We start from the raw sequence: 23,315 nt of genomic DNA, 5'->3' as shown, positions 1-23,315 counted from the left end.
AATTTTGAGAGATAAATAAGTAAACACTTTAACTCTATCGTGTTTCATTTATTTTCATTTTTCCGTTCTCGTCTAAAGGTATTCAAAAGCTGTGGACAGGTTACACTTTCATTAAAATTACTCATTAATCACGAGAAGGAAGTTTAATACGCAACAACTACTACTAAATGCACGCAAAATATTCTAATCAAAACCACCTCACGCATGACAGTGCACAGACGTATCGAACGGAAAAGTCAACATCTGTCGATCAAAAGGAATGTTGTACGATGTAAAGAAAAAAAGGAGGAACTGTACAAATATAGATTTATGTGTATAAATTACCTAGTTGACACAGTCATGTGAAAAAGAGTCTCTTTAATTTAAAATTCGCTTTTGAGAACCGCCCCGTTTCCGACGCTCCTCGTCTCGCCATTTTGTATTCAGGTAAAATCCCAGGTATTGTGCCGTGACAGGGGAACCGTAACCGGTTATGAGTAGGTAACAATAAGCACAGGGCGCTGTCTTGACCACTGCTTCATCTCCCCCCGCTAAATCCAGATCTCTCTCTCGGCCCGTCACGGTTCAACATGGGACGTGGACAGTTGTGTCTCCTGTTCTTGGTCCTGTGTATGATTCTGATTTCTCTTGGACTTATCTTGACCAGTATTGTGACTGATTATTGGTACAATGTCCAGAACAGTAATTCCAATACTACCGTGGCCAATACGTACTCGTATTCTTTTGGCATGTGGAGGAAGTGTTATACTAAAGACGTTCCTAAAGGTAGGTGAATTTTGCCTGAAGTTATTATGCGATGTTCTTGTTGATATTATCGGCTAAATACACGGTTACTATTGATAACCATCGATTTCACAATTCTGTTCGTGCGAAGGGATTCCACATGTTTTGATATCGATCTTGTGTTGTCAACTTTGGGTCAAGTTTTTGTTATTATAGAAAGTTTAGATCATTTGTTTTCTTCAACAATTTATCAAAATCATGTTAAAGTTAACATAGATGACTACAATACCACTAAAGTTTTAACATGAACAAGTTTGTTTGGAGGAAAACAAGATAATTACTTTTTTATGTCATTTAATTTACGATATAACATGTATGTTTTTAGTCAAACATTTCTCATTAATCACATTTTTTTTATTTCATTTGTCTTCAGCCTTGTAAAACGAGTTGTGTCATGTTTCTGTGTATAAATTTTACCTACTACTCTAAGCTATATATGAATTAAGGTGTAGTAAATGTTTGTAATTTTCAATGCTCCTTTTATCAATTTATCAACACGTGAGTCAAAAGAATTGGGTCACACCCTTTTCTATATAAGCATGTATTCGGTAAATTCCTGGAAGGTGTGTCGGGTTTACATTGTAGTTATTCATTGGAACGGGGTATATATGTTATAGGCCTTAAAAAACTAAATCTTTTTGGTTGGGCGTATATATCCGACTGCGAGTATGAAAGGACAGCATTTAAATCTTACAGTGACACAAGTCCGCTATAGCATGCCAGTGTAAAAACTGTTATATCATGTTGGTCATGAATTGGGTTGGTGGGTGGGTAGGTATGGGGTCGTTTAACAATCGCCACAGACTATTTTTGCATGAAAAATGCAATATTTTATTTTTACATGGATAAAATTGTCTCTGCTGAACTGAAAGTCAGAGAGAGAGAGAGAGAGAGAGAGAGAGAGAGAGAGAGAGAGAGAGAGAGAGAGAGAGAGAGAGAGAGAGAGAGAGAGAGAGATGATGATGATGATGATGTAATAAATGTTGAGGCACCTTAATAAAAAGTGATTATTTGTTAAAGTGGATTGAGGAATAAGATGAAATTGGTTTAAATGAAATATTAGAGTCGCGAATAGCACGGGAGATCTTTTTATGTCAAAAGTATGATAATTAACTTTACAGATAGTGGTTATTAATTTTTTTATCAAATTGAAAGTTCACAGCATTCATTTTAACTATGTGAGGCTATCCTCTCCTGAAGAATAAATCATACATGCTGCCCCATCCAACCCAAAATTCGCATTCTTTTCGAACACAAAAAATACGACATGTACATGTATTCCTTACGATTCATGTAGTTTGTTTGAAATAATCTACTTATTAATATTACAATATAATTATGACCAACTTAGATTACTATGGTATAAATTGCATCTCCTTTACCAAAAACTATTTTCAGTTACCAAATACTAGTAGTATGTTTTCCGGATGTCGATATTCGGGTGTTTTGGTCATTTTTTAAACCATGTATATTTTAACACTAACACAATATAAAGAGTAAATATTTTAATTTTGGGGGGAAATATTAATTCACAGTATAAATGTTTCAAATGTTACGCCGTAATATATTCAAAACATATGTGCTTTATAATGTGTGAGAGAGAGACAAATTAGGGGTGATTTTCAAAAATCTCTGATGACATTTGTTAAAATTAAAAACTCACAGAACAGTGCTTTTATATATATACATGTGTATGTCCGTTTCTTGCTTTTAGACGTGCCTTATGAGAGACGCGTAAACAAATGTGCCTACACTTACCAGGACCTGGTACCCAGGACAATGCCTTCCACGGAGGAGGGGGCGCGGTATCTACGTGAGTATTAAAAAAACAACGACCCCACCCTCTAACTCCGCCTATCCCCCCCCCCCAACAAACATTTTTATATAAATCATGTCCACTGACTGATTCATCTTGGGACTGTCGTTAGAATTATGTTTTTGATAGTCAGACTGAAACACTTGCTTTTTTTTTATTCAGCTGTAACAATTTTATATGTTGAAACCCTAGATATACTCCCAATCTATTACATTGTTTAAAATAGTCTACACCCAAATACTATAATTTGGTTTATACAATGACGTGGATGGGGAGGATCAATGTTAACAGTGCATCTAGAATCTTTAGATCAAGGTTGCTGTCTGCGTTTCTTCGAAATGGTTTTAAATTACCGAAACACCCGTGCTTGTCTTTTTAAGATGTGGTCCAGGTTTTCTATTACTCGTAATTAATACATGTATATCAAATTCAAAGAAAGAAAAGGTTTCCCAGTGATATACTTTGTTCCGAAATAGTTTAACATTTCCTCTGAGGATGCCTCATCCACACCAATCCTTGTATAATTTATCTTGCTTTGTTAACAACCTATACTAACACAGGCGGTCCCGTAGTATCAGTTTTATAGGTATACGCCCCACCCCATCCCCGATTAGGATTGAATCCGATTGTCATGATTTTCGCGAATGATTTTTTTTTCTGGTCAGAATTTTTAAGATGAGACTGTCCCTTTCAAAAACGATACTACGTGTTGTAACGCATTTTGAAAAAAAAAATATGCTTTGAAAATGTTTTTCAAAGTGCGTAATTTTTCAAGTGCGTTGGAACATACGTGACTGTTACAAAATACGTATAAACGCTGAAACTTTACTCTTTACGTTATGTTGATACATCTAATGATAACTTATCTAGTCTGAATAACCAAAAATATTTTTCGAGCAGAACTCGAATTTATTGTCGTCTCCAAAAGATTCCGTATTTAATCTTACCACTTTTTCTATTTTTTCAAACGTATCTTAATTTATCATAAAGAATTTTTTCATATGTCTATATAGCCAGTTCATACCTTACCAAACTGAACATATACATTCTGCACCTATTCAGTTTCAAGGAATTTTAAAAGTTTCAAATTTGTTTCCGTGGCATCTTTTTGTAATTCAATGTACCTGTATACAACTCTTTTATTCATGTATTTATTGTTTGATAAATAATTTATGTACACATTATATTTTTTCAGACTTGGAGCGGGCGTGGGTGGGCTGTGCTATAGCCTCGGCAGGGATTCAGATATTTGCCATCCTGACAATGATATGTGGCTTATGGCCGGCGGACTGTGCCAACGCCAAGAGATCGACCCTGTATCTAGTGACATCCATCCTCTGTCTCATAGCAGGTAACCATAGTTACAAGAACTATCAATTTGTCTCTCACTGAAGGTCTGTTCAGGAGGGTGTCGTAGGGATAAAAAAAATTTCGCGAGTGCTGAATCGTCTCTCATATATATTCAATTTCTTCAATAAAGACATGTACATCTAGTTGATTCAGATTTTAGTTTGATATCTCAAATAAACAACACTGTATGTTTTGGCATTTTTCATTAATAGTACCAAGCAGTTAGCACCGGTGCAAATTGTCAGTTTGACATGAAAAGAAACAGCACAGTGAATTTTTTTTTTACGATACATAAACCTTCAAATAATTTTTAAGACAATGTAGTAGAACCCAATTCATGTAACTGATATTATGATTTTCCAAATTTGTTCATGTTACACAAAATAAAAGGATTTATTAAGGTCTTCCGTTTCCAACGGAAGACCTTATAGTTTTCGTACGATTTCTTATTATTATTATTATTATTTTTTTCCACAAATTTTGTGCACGAGATTTCTCGAAAACTATTCGACCGATTTCGACCATTTTTTCAGAGAAGATGAGTCTTGATGTAAACTTCATACGTTTTTGAGATTTTTCCTGTCGGCACTTCCGGTACCGATTTATCGGCCATTTTGTACATTTTTACGACCTATTTTGTGCAGAGCTGATCTCAGAAACTATCAGAGATATGACTATGAAATTTTCAGAATAGGTAGTCTATAGTCTGAAGTTGTGCACTATTATTTTGTTTTACGCCAGTGGCGCCATTTTTTGGAGCACGCTTAGGCACGAAAATTGGGTACGAATTTTCATTCAAATTCTTCATACGTTTTCATCTGTATCTTTTTATCAGTTGATATTTTGTTAAGAGATATATAACAAAAATAGTAGATAATTAAACGTTCTTTCCAACAAAATCAAGAAAAAGGGGCTGGCCCCTTAAATTAGGGGCCAAGACACTCGTAAACTCTATTGCAAATAACTTAAAAACGATCAAAATTTTGTAATGCAATATAGAAGCAAAGTTGTTGATTGTAGCAAATTTTATCAGGTAAAATCATTTTCACACCCATTTATGACGTAATTATGGATTTTAAGGGGCCAACGTCCTTAAACTTTGATGCTATATATCTAGAGAAGGAGACATATTTTGTTAGGCAATGTAGAAAAGAAAATGTTTGCATTGATGATTCTAATCAATTCCACTAATCAAAACTCCAAAGTATGTCCCCATAAAGGATCTATAGGGCTGGCCCCTAAAATATTCAATCATTTGTATCTCAAAAATGAACAACAATTTTAGATGGGTGTAAGAACAAAAAATGTTAGTATTCGTGAGAACTTTCGATTGAACTCAAGAAAAAGGGGCTGGCCCCTTAAATGAGGAGCCAAGACACTCGTAAACTATATTACAGATAACATGAAAACAAGCAAGATTTCAAATATCTTTGGTACTTAGCCTTTTTTACAAAATTGATACCAGCGAGATTTTTGTCACTGTAAGTGATTGAGACACAAACTTTTATAAATGATAGACAATCGATTGAAGATATATTTAACGGGTTTTCTTTTGTCAACCGTCACTTCCGGTACTCACCAGAAGAGTTCAAACAATTCATTTTTTTCACAAGTTTAACTGATTATCTTTGGTGTTTCATCTGCTATGATTAACAGTAGTGTACACTAAACATATGTATAAAAAACCCTAGCTTTTATTTTCATAAACCTCTTTTGTTCGTCCGTTTTCGGTCTCGAGACAAAAAACCTAGATTCACCAAGATCGCAGATTTGGCAGAGAATATCGATATTTCATCGTATCATATGAAAACAAAATCGGACGGAAGACCTACTCGTTACTCGTAACGAGATCTAGTTAAATATATAATTATATATAATTCTTTAGAATGATATTTATGTCTCCCTCATGTTTGGTAATGGAAAAGATACGTCCATCTAACCAAGTGATGTTTCTATAATACGTTATCGTAGGAAGCCACGATTACCTTGTTTCATTTGATAGACCATTCATTTCAGTCTGTTGAATTTTATTATTCAACTTAGCTGTTGCTCAATCTAATTGTTTAATTGGCGACATGTAATGTTGTTTATCATGGATCCAGTGAACGCTTGTGCTTCTTAAATTAATATGAGGACATTATTTTCCCCCATGCTCATATTACTGTGACCAGCTATGAATGCATTTAAAGAAGTTGCACTGGCCTTTTCAGTACTTCGAGATTTGCTATTTAACGAAGTTAAACTCTGGATTTTTAAAATTTTTGGTACATGTATACCATTAAGTGTCCTTGGATGATAGAGCTCTCGACATTTGAATAGAAATTTCAGTTTCTCTTGTTTTAGACATATTAAAAAGTCATTAATTAGTTTTGTGTGTTGTCATAGACGTCATTATTTCGAACATTGTCTCATGGGTAAAGAAATGTCACTGCATTCACAATTTATACAGTTTAACCGATTTCTTCAGTCCTAAATAATAGAATAAAATTTGCCAAAAATATATATATATTGAAAAACCTCAATGAACTACTTCTATCAACAATTATTGAACTTGATAAACTGACATTGTGTGAGAAAGTTACACGCCTCCATTTAAGCTTATTAGTATTTACGTTTTAGCAATAATAAACTAATTTTTTCCCTTGCAGCTATGTGCGGTATAACTAGCGGTATCTGCTTCATCGCCCTACGTGACCTTGACTCCTCCTCTAGAAATATCTACCCCAACGGAACTACGACACTGTACGATTTCTCGTTCATGATGGAGTGGGCCTCCAACTCTCTCTGTATCCTAGAGGGATTTATCTTCCTGTGTCTGCTAAAGATGGACTATAATGATATAACGGAAACAGGGAAATATAACTCCTTCATGTGATTCTGTTCCGGCAAAAATCACTCGGAACATTTGTCGGACTTATAAACGTCCATACTGCCCTTTTCATTGGTGTTTTACAATGAAAACTGTAGTTTAAAGAATCGAGCAAGGTGTTTATTTTCGGAAATAATGATCATTTTCCAGTTTTTAAACCACCCATGAACAATTCTGGGTGTTAAAAATCGCATTCCTCTCTTTCCCATTTAGAATGGAAGCTATAGCAACATGTACTTGTATTATACTTCTGGACGAGAATCGATAGGTGTTTACCTTTCAGAAGTTGTGGCATAAATAATTTAAATTTTAAGAAAAAAGTAACGTTGATTCTGAAAAATTACAAACATTTCAGTATGTAAATGTATATAATGTGTATGCAATAAGAAGAACATTATATTTTTGTACTTAAAAACTTGTGTGTTTTATATTAAATACCGGTACTCAATACATTGTATGATTATTTTTATGGCATTCATACTGATAAATCTATTTTTGTTTTGTGAGTTTTGGTTGTTTTTTTTTTTAAAGATCATGATACATGCTTTAAAGTTGGACAAAATGATGAGATCATGAATTTCTACAATTTGTTTTTCATGATTTATATTTTTCCCTTTTCTTACCAATGTATTCATTTTTGCTATACATATGTGGGAATGTAAAATGCAATAAATCTTTTTGGAATAACACCATCTCAGATATATTTTTCTTATTTCTTTTGAAAAAATCACACATAAAATTTAGGAATTAAACTTGTGGACTAAATTCATGACCACCAGAAAAGTAACAGTATAGACTTTATCAACATGTAAACATTCATTCATGTATTCAGGGGCATCAAATTTCAAGATAATATAAATTCTGTAATGTACATCTTTTATTTTAAAAAAAATCACAATATACATGTATATATATTCAATTAATTCGTTGCTTCTGATAACATACACATACGAATGTAAAACTAAAATGATCTTGATGCCATGAACAAAACTGCATTTTTTTTTTTTGCATGATGTCCACTCAATCCCCCCCCCCCCCCCATTAAAGATTATATAAAACAATATAACACTATACTTATCAATCAATTCAAGGGCTCTATCAATCAAAAATTTAGCCTTAAAACACACAGGAACATGTACAAACATACAATCCTGTATCATGAACACATTTAGTACATTTCTGCCAGCAACAACATATTTCATTCAATCAAAATCGACAGCACTCGCGTGCAATTAAATCTTAGGACCTGCCCTATACACGGAATACCAAGAAATAGGAAGTCTAAATGTAAACCCTGCATCATGAGTTTCCATTTGACTCGGGCTCTTTCTTTGCATCAGTAGCTGCAGTCTCTTTCTCACCGATGGCGTTTGTGACCGTGGACAGCATGGCGTTGAGGTGGTCCCGGGAATCCATCAGCGCCGCCAGGTACCGCTTACTGGTGGACTCCGAGGTGGTGGTGATCTTCTCCTGCACAGACAGCTTTTGTTTCAGGTTCTTTAACTCTGTTGACAGTTTCTCACTCTTCTCATCTTTGACATCAATGCTCTTCTTCATTTGATCTGATAATAATCATGTCAGCAAAATTAGCCCAGGAATGCATCAGCATTTGTACAAGGCTTTGTATTCAATAAATACTGCATACTTACATTACATAGCTGCTTTCATAAATATTACAGTAAAAAAAAACATAAGTGTTAGAAATGATGCCCTTGTTGTTTGAGGGGGTGGGATCTTACAGGGAATAATAATTAATACATGTAGCAGTTATGCGTACCTTTCTCCTTGTTGACCTCAATCATCTGTTTTTCCATCTCTGCCCTTGTCTTCTCGCTCCTCTCTAGCTGTGCCATCAGACTCTCCAGATCTATCATGGCTCCCTTGTAAGTGATCATGTGACTCTCAGCTCCCTCAGCATCCTTGGCAACAGGCGATTTCTTCTCCTGTTTTTCATCCACCGAGTCTGATTTTATGGATGAGCAACCAGGAAGGTATTCACTATTTCCTGCAATATATTCATAATCCCCATTAGATTTCATCAATGAAACAACTAAACATCATTAAAAGAATTAATTTACTATACTTTAGATAACTGCACATTGGAAATAGCAATGCACTTTTAAACTTTTTACAGAGAGAATAAAGATACTTCATTTTTAATTTAAAAATCACATTTGAATTGGTTTAAACAACTGTAATAGACTTCAACTAAAAAAGTGAAAAATTCTTTTGTGTCTTGCATATAATAGTAATTTCAAAGTTTTTTTTCTCAGGACATATATTTTCGAATACTTAGTGTTGTGCATTTCATCAAGCAGTGCATTTCCAACTATGAAGCAACATGTAGAGTGCATATCATCCATGATCCCCCTACCTTTGGACAATTTCACTATGTCTGCCACCTTCAACTCTTTCTCCTCTAGGGCAGCCTCCTCTTTCTCTCCAGGTGTTGGCACAGTCTTGTCTGTCATCTTACGATAGTTCAGGGCATCTCTGGTCACCACTTTCTGTACAAGCTTTTTAACCTGTAAAAAATAGGCCAGATGTTTATCTTTTTTAAAAATGTATTAAGTGAGATCCAAGTAAGCTAGCATAATCAGGAAAAATTTCAAAAGTTTTCTTGCATAAAATTTCACATGTCCAAACTTCATCTAAACAAACTTGCAGCTGTGCAATTTATCCAAATCTTGACCAAACTGTAGATAATAAAAAGTTGACCACTTAAAATTCTTCATATAACTCCTACTATAATCATGTCAAAAAAAACCAAGACGTTTAGTGACAGGCAAGCAAATAGGAAATATCCCAGTACCACATCCCCACTTTTTTTCAAACAATACCCTAATCTCATAGAACCTAATATAAACGTGTTAATAAGTACCTGTACAGTAAATGCATGACATGTCAAATTATCAATACTGTGATACTTAACGTAGATATAACTTACCTGTGCCCGTGACAACTGTAGTCCAATCGTATGGATGATTTCCTCTACATCCTTGTCGAGCAGGTACCCTGTGTGATTCTGGTCAAAGTAAGTAAATGCCAGCAACAGAGCGGGCTCCCTGGTCTGGTATTTCTTCTTCTCTCGCTTCTTATCCTTATCTTTATCCTTCTTCCCTACAACAATAAATGATCCAATGGTGCAATTTCAGATCTAAGCTTGATGTGGGAAATTTAATTTACTATTGCCTTGAATTCAGAGATTTACCTTCTTCCTCATCTTCCTCTTCATCATCCTTCTTTTCTTGATCTTTCTTGTCTTCATCTTTCTTCTTGTCTTCATCTTTCTTCTTGTCTTTATCTTTACTTTCTTTTGAATCCTATGTAAAGTTATTTAAAGATACTTTTAATATTGTCATATATTATATAGATTGTGCATTGTTGAATTCCTAGAGATTTGTTTGAATTGCCTGTATTATCAACTTACCAGTACATATAGGTAAGTGAATAGGTCTAAAATTAGAGGAATAATCTGAATGTACTTGTTAAAAACCCTATGATATGAAACCTTTTTGCTGGATTCCTGTTTTTCTTTTTCATCTGTCTTCTTCTTTTTAGCAGAACTGGCTTCCTACAATAAATAATGATAATGTTAAAATGTAACCATATCAAACTATTGCATCTCTTAAAATCTTTTAGCTCTTAAAGATACCTATATTATCCCCTGAACAATAAACATACAAGAATTGTATGACAAATCATCATTAACGTCTATTTGTACCTTGCTGGACTTGTCATCTGCTGATCTCTTTTCTTTCTTTTCTTCCTCCTTCTTCTCTGGGGCCTTCATGAGAGCCTTGTAGATTTCAAATCCGTAGTCCCTCATCAGCATTTCATTGAAGAGTTCAGCAAACAGTGAAACCTGGATGTATTTAACAAATCTGTGTGAATATCCAAGTCTAGCAACAACAACAACAACAAGAGGCCCAGGGGCCACATCGCTCACCTGAGCAACAATTGCCTTAATTCTGATCAAATTAGCATTACAGTATCAAAATATCTTGACAACTAAGTACAGTAGATCTTGCTGAAAAAATAGAAAATCTGTCAATTTTTATCCACCTCTTTTTTTGGGTAAATACCAAGCCCCTTTTGTTGTTGTACCTGTAAGAAGATTTTTCTCTATTCCAATTTACCCCCCCCCCCCCCCCTCCATTTCGTGGCCCTTCTTTTCTCTAGGGAATCATGGTTTCATCAAACTTAAATCTGCATAACCTGTGCTTTCACACTAAGTACTGAGTTTTGGACCGAAAACTTTCCCAGAATATTTTTAAAGATTTTTCTCTATATATTCCTATGTAAAAATTCAAACTGCCGTCACGGCCCAGCCCTATCACTAGGGACTGTGATTTTGCAAACTTGAATTTACACTATCCGAGGATGCCTCTACACAAGTTTAGGCTTTTCTGGCCAAATAGTCTTTAAAAAGAAGATATTAAAGATTTTCTCTATATATTCCTATGTAAAAATTCATCCCCCATTGTGGCCTCACCATACCCCATGACTATTATTTAAACAAACTTGAATCTTTACGATCTTGGGATGCTTCCACTTAAATTTGGGCTTTCCTGGCCTTATAGTTTTGAGAGGAAGATTTTTAAAGATTTTCTCTATATATAAAAATTTATCCCCCATTGTGGCCCCGCCCTACCCCCAGGGACCATGATTTGAACAAACTTGAATCTACATTATCTGAGGATGGTTACAATTTGAGCTTTCTTGGCCATAAAGTTTTGAAAAGACATTTTTTTAAAGATTTTCTCTATATATTCCTATATAAAAATTTATCCCCTAATTGTGGCCCCACCCTACCCCTGGGGACCATGATTTGAACAAACTTGAATCTACACTATCTGAGGATGCTTCCACTCAAATTTAAGCTTTTCTGGCCTTATAGTTTTTGAGAAGAAGATTTTTAAAAATTTTTTCGATATATTCCTATGTAAAACATGACCCCCCCCCCCCTCTTGTGGCCCCACCCTACCCCCGGGGACCATAATTTGAACAAACTTGAATCTACACTACCTGAGGATGCTTCCATTTTAATTTGAGCTTTTCTGGCCTGATAGTTTTTTAGAAGAAGATTTTTAAAGATGTTGTCTATATATTTCTACGTAAAACTTGATCCCCTAATTGTGGCCCCACCCTACCCCTGGGGACCATGATTTGAACAAACTTGAATCTACACTATCTGAGGATGCTTCCACTCAAATTTAAGCTTTTCTGACCTTATAGTTTTTGAGAAGAAGATTTTTTAAAAAAAATTCTGTATATTCCTATGTAAAACATGACCCCCCTCTTGTGGCCCCACCCTACCCCCGGGGACCATAATTTGAACAAACTTGAATCTACACTACCTGAGGATGCTTCCATTTTAATTTGAGCTTTTCTGGCCTGATAGTTTTTTAGAAGAAGATTTTTAAAGATTTTGTCTATATATTTCTATGTAAAACTTGATCCCCTAATTGTGGCCCCACCCTAGCCCCGGAGACCATGATTTGAACAAACTTGAATCTACACTATCTGAGGAAGCTTCCACTTTTATTTGAGCTTTTCTGGCCTAATAATTTTTTAGAAGAAGATTTTTAAAGATTTTCTCTATATATTCCTATGTAAAACTTGATCCCCCCATTGTGGCCCCACCCTACCCCTGGGGACCATGATTTGAACAAACTTGAATCTACACTACCTGAGGAAGCTTCCACTTTGATTTGAGCTTCTCTGGCCTAATAATGTTTGAGAAGAAGATTTTTAAAGATTTTCTCTATATATTCCTATGTAAAACTTGATCCCCCCATTGAGGCCCCACCCTACCCCCGGGGACCATGATTTGAACAAACTTGAATCTACACTATCTGAGGAGGTTCCCATTTTAATTTGAGCTTTTCTGGCCTGATAGTTTTTTAGAAGAAGATTTTTAAGGATTTTGTCTATATATTTCTATGTAAAACTTGATCCCCCAATTGTGGCCCCTCCCTACCCCTGGGGACCATAATTTGAACAAACTTGAATCTACACTACCTGAGGATGCCGCCACACAAGTTTGAGCTTTTCAGGCCGAATAGTTTTTGAGAAGAAGATTTTTGAAAAATACCAACAAATTTTCAATAATTCTCAATTATCTCCCCTTTAAAGAGGGCGTGGCCCTTCATTTGAACAAACTTGAATCCCCTTCACCTAGTGGTGCTTTGTGTAAAATTTGGTTGAAATCTGCCCAGTGGTTCTTGAGAAGAAGATGAAAATGTGAAAAGTTTACAACGCCAACGCCGACGACAACGACGACAGACAACGGACAAATTGTGATCAGAAAAGCTCACTTGAGCCTTTGGCTCAGGTGAGCTAAAAATCAATTTCTTGTGTTGGTTTACAAGAAATCATAAGTTGTAATATAATATTTTTTATACTGTAAAACGAGAAAATTTGGCGCTTACGTATTTTAGCGCAAACGCAAGTGCCAGTACATTAGCGCTATTATATTTTAGCACATGCATGTTTTCTTTAAAAAGAATAGGTACAAAAAATGTTGTTGTTTGACAAACCATCACGCCCAAAATTTAGTTCTGTGTTCACTCAAGCACGCGAACACAACGACTTTGATTTCTATCTCGCATGCACGGTAAACTTTCGTTGAGAACAATACACTTACTTTTGTGTAAATCGTCAGTAGATAGATATGAAAAATTCATTTATTGGCGATGATGTGTAATTTTTGTTGGTAAACAAATTTGAGGTTAACGTGTCGACTTGTACAGTGGTAACAACGTTATTGTTGACAAGCCAATCGTGTTTAATAGTTCGTGTAACGTGGGTGATCGTTCGTGTAACGTGCGGGATTGTGCGTGTATCAGGAAAAATAGTTTGCGTTTTTTACCGTGCGCGTTCGTGCGTGATCGTGCATTTTTTTTCGTTTTGTAACTTTTTTTACGGAATGTCAGGATTTATTCTTAAAACAATGACAAGTAGTTTTTGTAAAACAATGTGAATTTTAAACTTTTTTCTATAGAAGATCATTGACATTTGTTAACATTCATTCTCTCTTCTGTGGTTAAATACATTTATCAAGTATTTCCACAGCTCATTCAATCCTTTGTTCGGTCGAGTTAGTTTTGCATAATGTTATAGTCAGCCTATATCAAGCATCCATTGTGGCTTGACACATAATTTTAAACATATTAGCAAGAGCGGCACGTTGAATGAAAGCGGTCAAGCTTACCCACTCCCCGTTTTAAACTAAACGATTATTCCCAACGTTTTTCTTTCAAATGAGAATATGATACGCATTCCTATCTGGTACATTGTGTAAACATTTGTTTGAAAAAACATTTTTTATAGACGCTTTAAAATTAAAAAAAATAGAAATAAATCAATTATGTCCTGTAAATAATGAAAATATTCAATGTGTAAAATCGAAATTCTATGGAACAAGGTAACAAATTTACCTCTATCCCGCATAATCAAATCGTAAGGGAACTGGATTACATAAACAGTCAACTCGTATGTAAATAATTTCATATAGTTAATGCACAATCTTCAATTCATTTACATTTAAGTTATTATTCGTTATGGAGACAAACAATTAATTTGTGTATGAATCATATATTTTTTGTATGGATGTGTAAATTGTTTACTCGTAAAATATAAAACAGTGCATTGCTACTGTACATGCCGCTTTTCAATAAAACACAAACATAAAGCAATACAAATTAAAGCAATACCTTTTCTTAATTCTTATCTTAAAAATTAATTTTGATTTTGCGTGTTTAATGGGGTAGAATCGTTCGGTTGCGTGTTTTATCGTTTTTGTTCGTGTATCGTGAACATTCAGTAAGTTAGTGATCGTCCGTGTATCGTGCGGGATCGTTCGTGTATCGTGCGTGATCGTTCGTGTATCAGAAACGTGCGTGTCGTTTGTCAACAATAACGTTGTTACCACTGTATAACACTAGAAGAGTCCCGAAACTAAAATTGAAATCGAATGCTACATTTACCATGAGTTTCGATCACCATAAGAGAATCTTTTTTTCACAGTAATTTTACATTAAAAAAACACAAAAAAGGTATCGTTTTGTTATCTTTATATTCACTTATCAGAGATCAAAGAAATTATGATCAATCATGTATTGTCAGCGTTAACGATCGCCATGCTTAATCACATTTTCACCTCGAGACGCTAAATGGAAGTTGCATGGGGAGAAGCCCAGTTTTCAAGGTGCTAATGAGAGATATTAAAAAGCAATTAAAACTGAATTAAATAATCCATGTTTAGGCACTTATACCCGATAACCCATACCGTTTACCTGTGTAATTGTTTAAACAAACAGAACCGACAGCATCTGATATTTAAATGAACACTTCGATATAGCCTTAAAAATGGACAGACGTTATTGTTTTGCAACTTGAAGAAATTTAATACATATGGAAAATCGTTGGCGCACTATTAATTTTAGCGCTCAGAGGCAGTTGCGCCAAAGGCGCTAAAATTTGTAGTGCGCCATATTTTCTCGTTTTACAGTATTACATGTACTACCAAAATTCACTCAAAGACAGATACATCAGAACTGAGTTAAAACCACATCTTTATAAAACCAGTTTCCACAGCAGTTTTCTGACCTCAAATGAGTGTTCCTTGTTATCCTCTGGCCTGTAGTCAAGTAGAACACTGAGGGACATGAGGGAGCAGTCAAACTTCCCACCCTTGGCCACCGAGTTGGGGTGGACAATGATGACAGGGTTATCTGGCAGGGCGTACTTCCTCTCCAGCGAAGCTTTCTCTCTCTCTTCCTTTTTCTTCTTCTCCTCTTCCTGCTGAATAAATATCAACGAAAATATCACACAAAATTAAAACACAGTAAGAGCTTGTTTTTTCCCCTTTTTTTGAGACCTTAAAGACCTGTAGGTGTTCTTGATGTTCCTAAATTTTTAATTTTAGTCTAGATGACAAAATCAATATGTTATAGAACAAAAATTTTATAAAGTATTATACCTCTTTTTTCTTCTCATCTGATTTTTCTTCAGCTGCTTCCAAGTTCTTCTTCACTTCATCACTAACCTCTGAGCCTTGTTGCTGTTAAAACAACACACAAATAAATATATATGTCTTTTTCATCCAGTATACTATAACATGTATCAAGTTTTTTCTATTATACAGTTAACTTGCAAGTACAAGTTGTATATTTACTACAAGTAATATTCTAAATATATAACAAGCTGTCCACTGACCGCCTCTGTGGCCTCCTGCTCCTCTTCCTTCTCCTGCTCTGTCTTTAGGGCTTTAGTCAGGCGAGCAATCAGCTGGGACTTCAGGCCTTTCGAACTCACTGACCTACATTCCAGTTCTTTTCGAAGATCCACTATCTGCATCACATAACAAAAGTTTGAAATATGAAACAAACCCTTGGTGTTACTTCACAGATGGTTTAACATAAATGTACTATCACAAACTATTGATGGTTCTGGGATAACAGTGCGAGGGATAAATAGCTCCCATCTTTCAACCTTTTAGTAATTTAACATACTGATCCACAACCACCCCACCTTCACTCATTATTTTGGGATAAAAGTTTGAGTGATGATTACCTTTCTCACTTTCAAACCTTCACTATAGTAATAATTAACATTTAGATACACCAAATATTTGATTGATGAACAACCCCCTTTCAAACCTTTTACTATATTTAAGCCCACCTTCATGGTTTTGGGGTCAAGTTCTGAGTGATGTGTGGGTTCCTTGTTCTCTTCAGTGGTCCCTCCCTCTGCTTCCTCCTCTTCCTATAAATAAGTAAACTTAGCATTTATAAGACACAAAAATATGCATCCAAATGACTGCAGCCATGTTTAAATCTGTGTTACTTGTAATGTTTATCACAAAAATGCAGAAACCTGAACCAATACCAACATGGTGCGTCTCATTTAATTAACGTAGTACTTCAATTTTCAAATGTTAGATATTGTATGGGGTTTTTGTTTCAGTATCAAAAGTTGATATCTGTTCAGGAATCTGAAATGTTTTGTTTTTCATTTGGTAAGTTGCATGTAATTTGATAAACTGTGAGTAGATTTTTAATCATCTAAAAAAATTCTCTAAAGGCTGCATGTGGTATGAATGAAAAAATCTGAAAAATTCTGGATTCCTGATGAGGTCTTTGTTTGGATGAGAACCATGTTCATGAAGTGGAAGGTGCAATGCACACTAGGTCCAGGGAAAACTACATCTTTTTCTTGAGTTCAAAGCTTGGCCATAAAAACCTTGAAAAATCTTGGACACTGTGAATCAAACTGGATCATGCACGTTCCACGGCCAAAGCCGTGGCATGTGCCCCTAAGAGGAAAAAAACCTATATAAACTTAAGAAGAAAAAGCTGGATTTAATGAAATAGATTGCTGTGCCTGTGAATTTGCCTCTTTGCCTCCCTCTTTGCTCACGGCTGCTACTTTTTTCTGGAGTTGCTTTTTATAGGCTGCCTGCAAAGTTGCCCACTCGAGGCGGGTCGGATTACAGCTCCACACATCAGGTAAAAATATGACGGTGGTTTCAACACGGGCTGGGACCAATTTGCCCTTGTGCATCTCCTCTTGGCGTAGGTATCGCACCTCAGCAAACTGGTACCTGTGTGAAAGGTGTGTGGTACATTCAATACTTGTTCAGAACATGGTCAGGTTAGTGAAGCAGTATGTACAATCACAAAAAAATTCATACCTCGGAAGACAAAAACCATAATTTGCATATATATTACATGTATGTTGTGTGACTCTAGAGATGATTCACTTTTCAAACATTTATTTAATACTGAAACAAGACACACTCAAAATATAAAATGGGATTGGGGATTTTTTTTGTTTAAAAAAAAATGGGAACGAAATAACTACCAGTATATTTCATCATCTTATATGATAAAGATGGAAGGATATCAAGCCATTGATTTTCCCCTTAATCCCTGTATCTATCAGTAACCACCAAATTACATGTATATTAATAATTGTTTTCCCTTGGACTGAAATGTCACACTTTCATTGGTTTAAACATAGCACGTGATTGCCTCATATATCTCTATATTTGTTCGATGAGAAATAATATTAGGTAATATGGCCGTCATTGCCGGACGCTTTGCTTACTCATTTCGACATTTCATAGTATTTTATATAGATACTATACAGAACAAATATAGAGATATATGAGGCAATCACGTGCTATGTTTAAACCAATGAAAATGTGACATTTCAGTCCAAGGGAAAACAATTATATATGTGCGAACTTTAAAACAGAGATTTATGTATTGACTTATTACTTTAAATATTGGCAGTCGAATCAAGTATCGTACTAAGAATGATATATATTTCGTTAATTAGCCTATCCTTTCAGTACGGTACAGACAGACATCTTTGCCCAACGACACCTCGGCCCTGGGCGGTTGACACCTTGGCCCAGACAGGTCAGCCCAAATTTATTGACTTGTCCGCCCATGTAAAAGACACCTAAGCCCAATGAAACTTTCGCTTTTAATAATGTCATTGGGCCAAGGTGTCATTGGACTGACATGTCTGACATTCTTCAATATGCAGAAAATTCCATTTTAGCTAGTTTCAAATGGTTTTTTTAAAAATACCAGTATTAAATGAAACAGTATTCTACAGGTATTTTTAAAGCAACTATTAGGTACAGTATTGGTACTGTGTACCGGAATCCAACCCATGCAGTATTCATTTCATTTTTAACAACTTTTTTTACAAAATAAATCAAATGTCTATTAAAGTTTGAAATATATCTTTGCTGAAAAGGGAAGTGGGGGTTTAATTGCATTCAATAAATGACTATTTAGAGAGACAGTTGCTACTGTGCTCATTTTGTATTTGAACATGGCTTTTCTACATGTATATCTAATTATTCTAATGTCAACAAAATGAACACATAGCGACAAAAAAGTTTAAGCTGTAAATAACTCTTAGTTTATGAAGTCATATAATTCAGTTATTTCTTTGTCACTGGTACATATGGCAGACTAAAACAAAGGAAGAAAAAGAAAGCCAGAACTACAAGAGCACTCATTCATACTTATCCATTATATTTTTAACATGAATTTTAGAAATATATTTACTGTATTAAATTACTGCTTTGCAAGGTTTATAACATGAACTTAATTTTAAACATTTTAATAGCATAGATGGTTACTTTTGAGAAGATTAAACATTTTAATGTACTGTTAAGAGTAAACATATAAAATATGGTAGATTTTCAACAATCTTGAGATAAACAATACTAAATTTAAAATGAAATAGTCAGGAGAAAAATAGGAAACAGAAAATTTGATGATATCTTTACAATAGTGTACAGTGCATGTTTTTCATGATTTTTACAGTACACATTGAATATTTTGAAAAATGAAAAGACAAGATATATACTTTCAAGCAAATATCATATGTATCTGAGCTAAGATGATAGCAAGTTTACATAACGATAAGCTGCTCAGCAGTAACTAATTATTTCATATCATTAGAAAATAATAACAAGTTGTTCAACCTACCACTGTGTGCAGCGTGTCAGGTCAATGCCGGTCAAAGCCTTCGTGGTCCGAATAGCTGTCCGAATCAAAACCTGGGGGTCATCCCGTGGGTTAGCTCCATCCAGGGAGGGGGACCATGGACCCCCTATGGCCATGGTTTCATTCTTCCCTTTGAGCCCCACCAAGAAATGAATCAGTCTGGTTGGGTGAACGAAGCCCTCCTGTACCTCTGGGGGGTCCTCAGCCAAAGCACAGGACTTGTGATACAAGTCTTCTAAATTGGGGCATGACATCAACATCACCTGCAAGGTACATGCATGTTTTACAAGGGTTTTTTTAATATTGAATTTCATTTACGGTTTTACCTGCATGTAGTAGCTATGAAGCCATGTACCGGTATGTATTGGTACAAAAATATAGTTTGAGTGCGAAGACATAGGTATGCAGGGATTTTCATCCATAAAAATTTTACTGTAGTGGAAATTGATTTTGGAGATTTTAATTACATACTTTTCATTGATTTACAGATGCATGTCTTTATAATGTGTGGTGAACAAAAAATTTCACAGCCAAATGTTGGAGTCCTCTATCATTTGATAGAAAAAAATTATATAAATCTGTTTTATTTTCTGTAACGATTTCACTCATTCAACTGCTGAAACTCCATCAAAACTTACAATGGTGAATTACAGGTAATTTGAAGTTGAACAATGGACTCAGAATTTTTAAAAGAAATAAATTGTGTTTACCTTAGCACTAAACAAGTGGTCTGCATCAGGTGGATCCAGAACTGAATCATTGGCAGTGAGTGGTTCCACATCTTTGTGCATAACATGGAAGCCACAGTGGTTTCCAATCTGGAAAGGTCTGTAGCATGGGAAGGCTTCTGTCCACTCAAAACTGGCATTGAAGAAGTCACTAGGTATGTACAGATTAGTGTATCTCGACTTCAAAGAAACCACATTTGTTTCTTTCCTGAAAAAAAAAACAAATATTCAAAATTGACACAGTTTACACAAAACACAAATCTATTCTGCTGTCTATATAACGCTTAAAAATTTTTTTCTTAATTGATACTACATTCAACATGTTCAACACTTACAACATGTTCAACACTTACATATCAAATGAGAGTTTCGGCACTTGTACGACATATCTTGGGACAATCCTGGGCCGTCTTCTGGCTGGACTTCTCTGATGACTGTTACTGTCGGGTCTCTTGGATGGAGATTTTGACCTTGAACGCTTTCTGGGTGCAGCAGGTCTCTCATTTCTCTCTCTTCTATCTCTGTCCCTCTTCCTATCTCTATCTCTTTCAAATCTGTCATTCCTTTTTGTATTTCCTGGGTTTCTTGGCATCATAACTTCATTAAATCCTAAAATTAGAAACATCAAAAGGTTGAACATTTTAAAAGATATGTTCAAACTATTCATCTGTTCTTCCAAGATTGGGTCTTATTTTAAATTAATATCTACGATCTATAAAAACAGATACCTTGCTGCATCAATGGTTGGGGTGCTGGTTGACCTGGAAATCCTCCCATTTGATTCCCTTGCTGTACCCCAAACACAGGTTTGTTTAAACTTTGATGATTGTTCTGAGGTCCCTAAATAAATCAAACAAATATATACAGTTGCATAAAATTACATGTGCATATATCAATTTTCTTTTTGTTTCAGCTAGATCGATTTTTTTTTTTAATTTTATTTCTGATTTTCATATAAATTTTTGGATCAGTTGAAAATGTGGTAGTCATTCGCTATTAAATCAGATTTTTCCCATGAACTGCATATAGTATATATTAAGCATATCATTCTCAATGCTTCAGACACTTTTGCACTATACTTACAACTTGATTTGGTAGAACTTGAATTCTAGTTGCATTCCACTTGAACGGCATGTTAGCATTAAAACTAGCCTCAACCAGCACTCTGTCGTTTACTTTTGGTGCTGAACCCTTGACACAACTGTAACAAAATAAATATTTAATCAAATTTCAATGCACAGTTCATAGACTTCAAGTTTCTTTTTTTAAGAAATAACTTAAAACATAACCCAATAGGGAAATGAGAAAATTATAAATATATCAACCTTGTCTGAAAGAACACATCTTCATCCACAAATCCAAAGTTGTCGTGCAGTTTGGTGATGGTGCCAGTAAATACTCTCTGTTTAGGTTGATTGGCCTGAACAGCTGCTGCTCTGGGAGCTGGATAGCTGACTGTGGCTACCTGTGTAGTCGCAAGGGTTGTCGGAATGGCAATACCTGGCTGTGGAATGACTTGTGCTTGTTGCTGGAGCGCAGCTGCTGCTTGTTGCTGCAACAATTTGTATTTTCATTAAAATGCCCAAAAATGAGGAAAATTTAATTTGAGTTTCTGTAAACCTTTCACACAGCTCCATTCATGATCTTACCTGTGCCTGCAATCCTAGAAGCTGTTGTGCTGTGTATTGCTGTGGGTTGACCACATTCTGGCCAGCATTAGCCATACCATACATAGGCTGGACTTGTTGCTGCTGCATGAGAGGAGTAGCCACCTGGGACTGAGGCAAACTGTTCATGTTTGATGGCGCTGTTACAGATGTGAAGTCTGTTACTGTCAGTGAAATTTATAGAAAATCAATAAACATTCTTCAACAATACTCTCTATATTAAGTATACAAGTTAAACTGCAGATCCTTACTTAAGGAGTTCAACAAACTCATTTATAAAACCTCATAATCCTGTCAACAAACTTAAACAAGGCCAAGTGATAATACTGAATGCAAAACAAATCGTTTTACAAAATAACATTAATCTGAGATATATACATATGAACAGGAAGTACTGAGGTCGAATAACTTATTTTTTTTGTAATAAAAACATGTCCTCAACTGGAGGACTACAGAATTTATAATACCTGCTTGTGGTCTTGCCCATGGTGGGTTTTTCGTCCCTCCGAACTGCGACATTTCCTCCTGATTTAAGAGGACAAGCTTATTCAATCAAGATGCATATGATTGAATGTGCTGTCCTTGTGATCTAACTCTGATCTGATAAATCTCAACAGCTTGGAAAAACGTGGTCGGCAAACAACCTTTTGTTATCGTTTTACTCCAGTTCATATATCAAATCATTGAATCCAAACAAAGCATATATATATGCACTATATAAAACAGAAATGATGGGGAACAAAGATTATAAAAACTGTCCTTGCGACCATAAAAATTATTTAAAGTATGTCCGAATGTCGAATCTGGGAAAAATAAGAAAGGTGGTTGCTAAAACTATTTTTAGAATTTATTTTCACAAAACGAAATATGTTCTTGGCCAACTCGTACAAATATCACAATTATTTCTTTCAATTAACGAGATATGGAAGAATAGCAATGTCCATTTTCTTTTTAAATAGTAAATGTTTAAAAATTAAAAATATATTTTTAACAATTTCATGTAACGTTATATCTAAGTTCGGGGGGGGGGGGGGGGGGGGGGGGGGGGATGTAATTTTTAGTATCTTACTTTATTTGCCAGTTATAGCCTAGTAAGTCTAATCATCCTAATGGAAACCAAGGCATTGAACAAGAATATTATTTTTTAATTAAAAAAAATTGTCTATCAAAAACAATTTTGTTTAATAAAACAAAATCAAGTGATTTATTGATATTAAGAATTTTCATTTAATGATATAAAGAATTTATTTTATTGATACATGTATCAAGAATACTTTTTTTATTTCAGAAAATACATTAAACTATTTTGACATAGTATGTGTACAATATACATTATACTGGGATACACATATATGTATTCACCAATACATGACGGTAAATCATGTTTAGATGTATCCTTTCTCACAGTACTTATTTAGATTTATTCTCACAACACATACTGAATAGATTTACTTACATTTTTAATTAGTACAATATCCATAAAATTTTTCCTATGGGAAACACCTTTCATGTTCATTCAACTTAATATCTATAATCATTATATTTTACATCCACCAATGTCTG

At 34.9% G+C, this 23,315-nt stretch overlaps 2 protein-coding genes across 2 annotated transcripts; one reads left to right on the top strand and one right to left on the bottom strand.

The window, feature by feature from the left end:
* The first annotated feature begins 268 nt into the window (after nt 1-268).
* On the top strand, nt 269-7,517 carry LOC128165723 (uncharacterized). Its single transcript, XM_052830520.1, has 4 exons — nt 269-765; nt 2,498-2,596; nt 3,795-3,950; nt 6,598-7,517. Exons 1-4 carry the CDS (start codon nt 570-572, stop codon nt 6,822-6,824), a joined length of 678 nt encoding a protein of 225 aa, XP_052686480.1. The 5' UTR covers nt 269-569; the 3' UTR covers nt 6,825-7,517.
* A 160-nt stretch (nt 7,518-7,677) lies between these two features.
* On the bottom strand, nt 7,678-22,596 carry LOC128165722 (cell division cycle and apoptosis regulator protein 1-like). Its single transcript, XM_052830519.1, has 20 exons — nt 22,220-22,596; nt 21,735-21,916; nt 21,411-21,637; nt 21,169-21,286; nt 20,814-20,925; nt 20,439-20,694; nt 20,068-20,293; nt 19,340-19,620; nt 17,208-17,427; nt 16,506-16,589; nt 16,041-16,175; nt 15,805-15,885; nt 15,432-15,626; nt 10,543-10,683; nt 10,330-10,392; nt 10,030-10,141; nt 9,766-9,938; nt 9,193-9,343; nt 8,596-8,823; nt 7,678-8,380 (listed from the first exon to the last, which is right to left on the bottom strand). Exons 1-20 carry the CDS (start codon nt 22,269-22,271, stop codon nt 8,118-8,120), a joined length of 3,300 nt encoding a protein of 1,099 aa, XP_052686479.1. The 5' UTR covers nt 22,272-22,596; the 3' UTR covers nt 7,678-8,117.
* Between the last annotated feature and the right edge of the window lie 719 nt (nt 22,597-23,315).

Source organism: Crassostrea angulata, chromosome 10, assembly GCF_025612915.1.
Source record: "Crassostrea angulata isolate pt1a10 chromosome 10, ASM2561291v2, whole genome shotgun sequence".
Lineage (NCBI taxonomy): Eukaryota > Metazoa > Mollusca > Bivalvia > Ostreida > Ostreidae > Magallana > Magallana angulata.
Note: the sequence above shows the minus strand (reverse complement) of the source record. Positions and strands in the feature narration are given on the sequence as shown.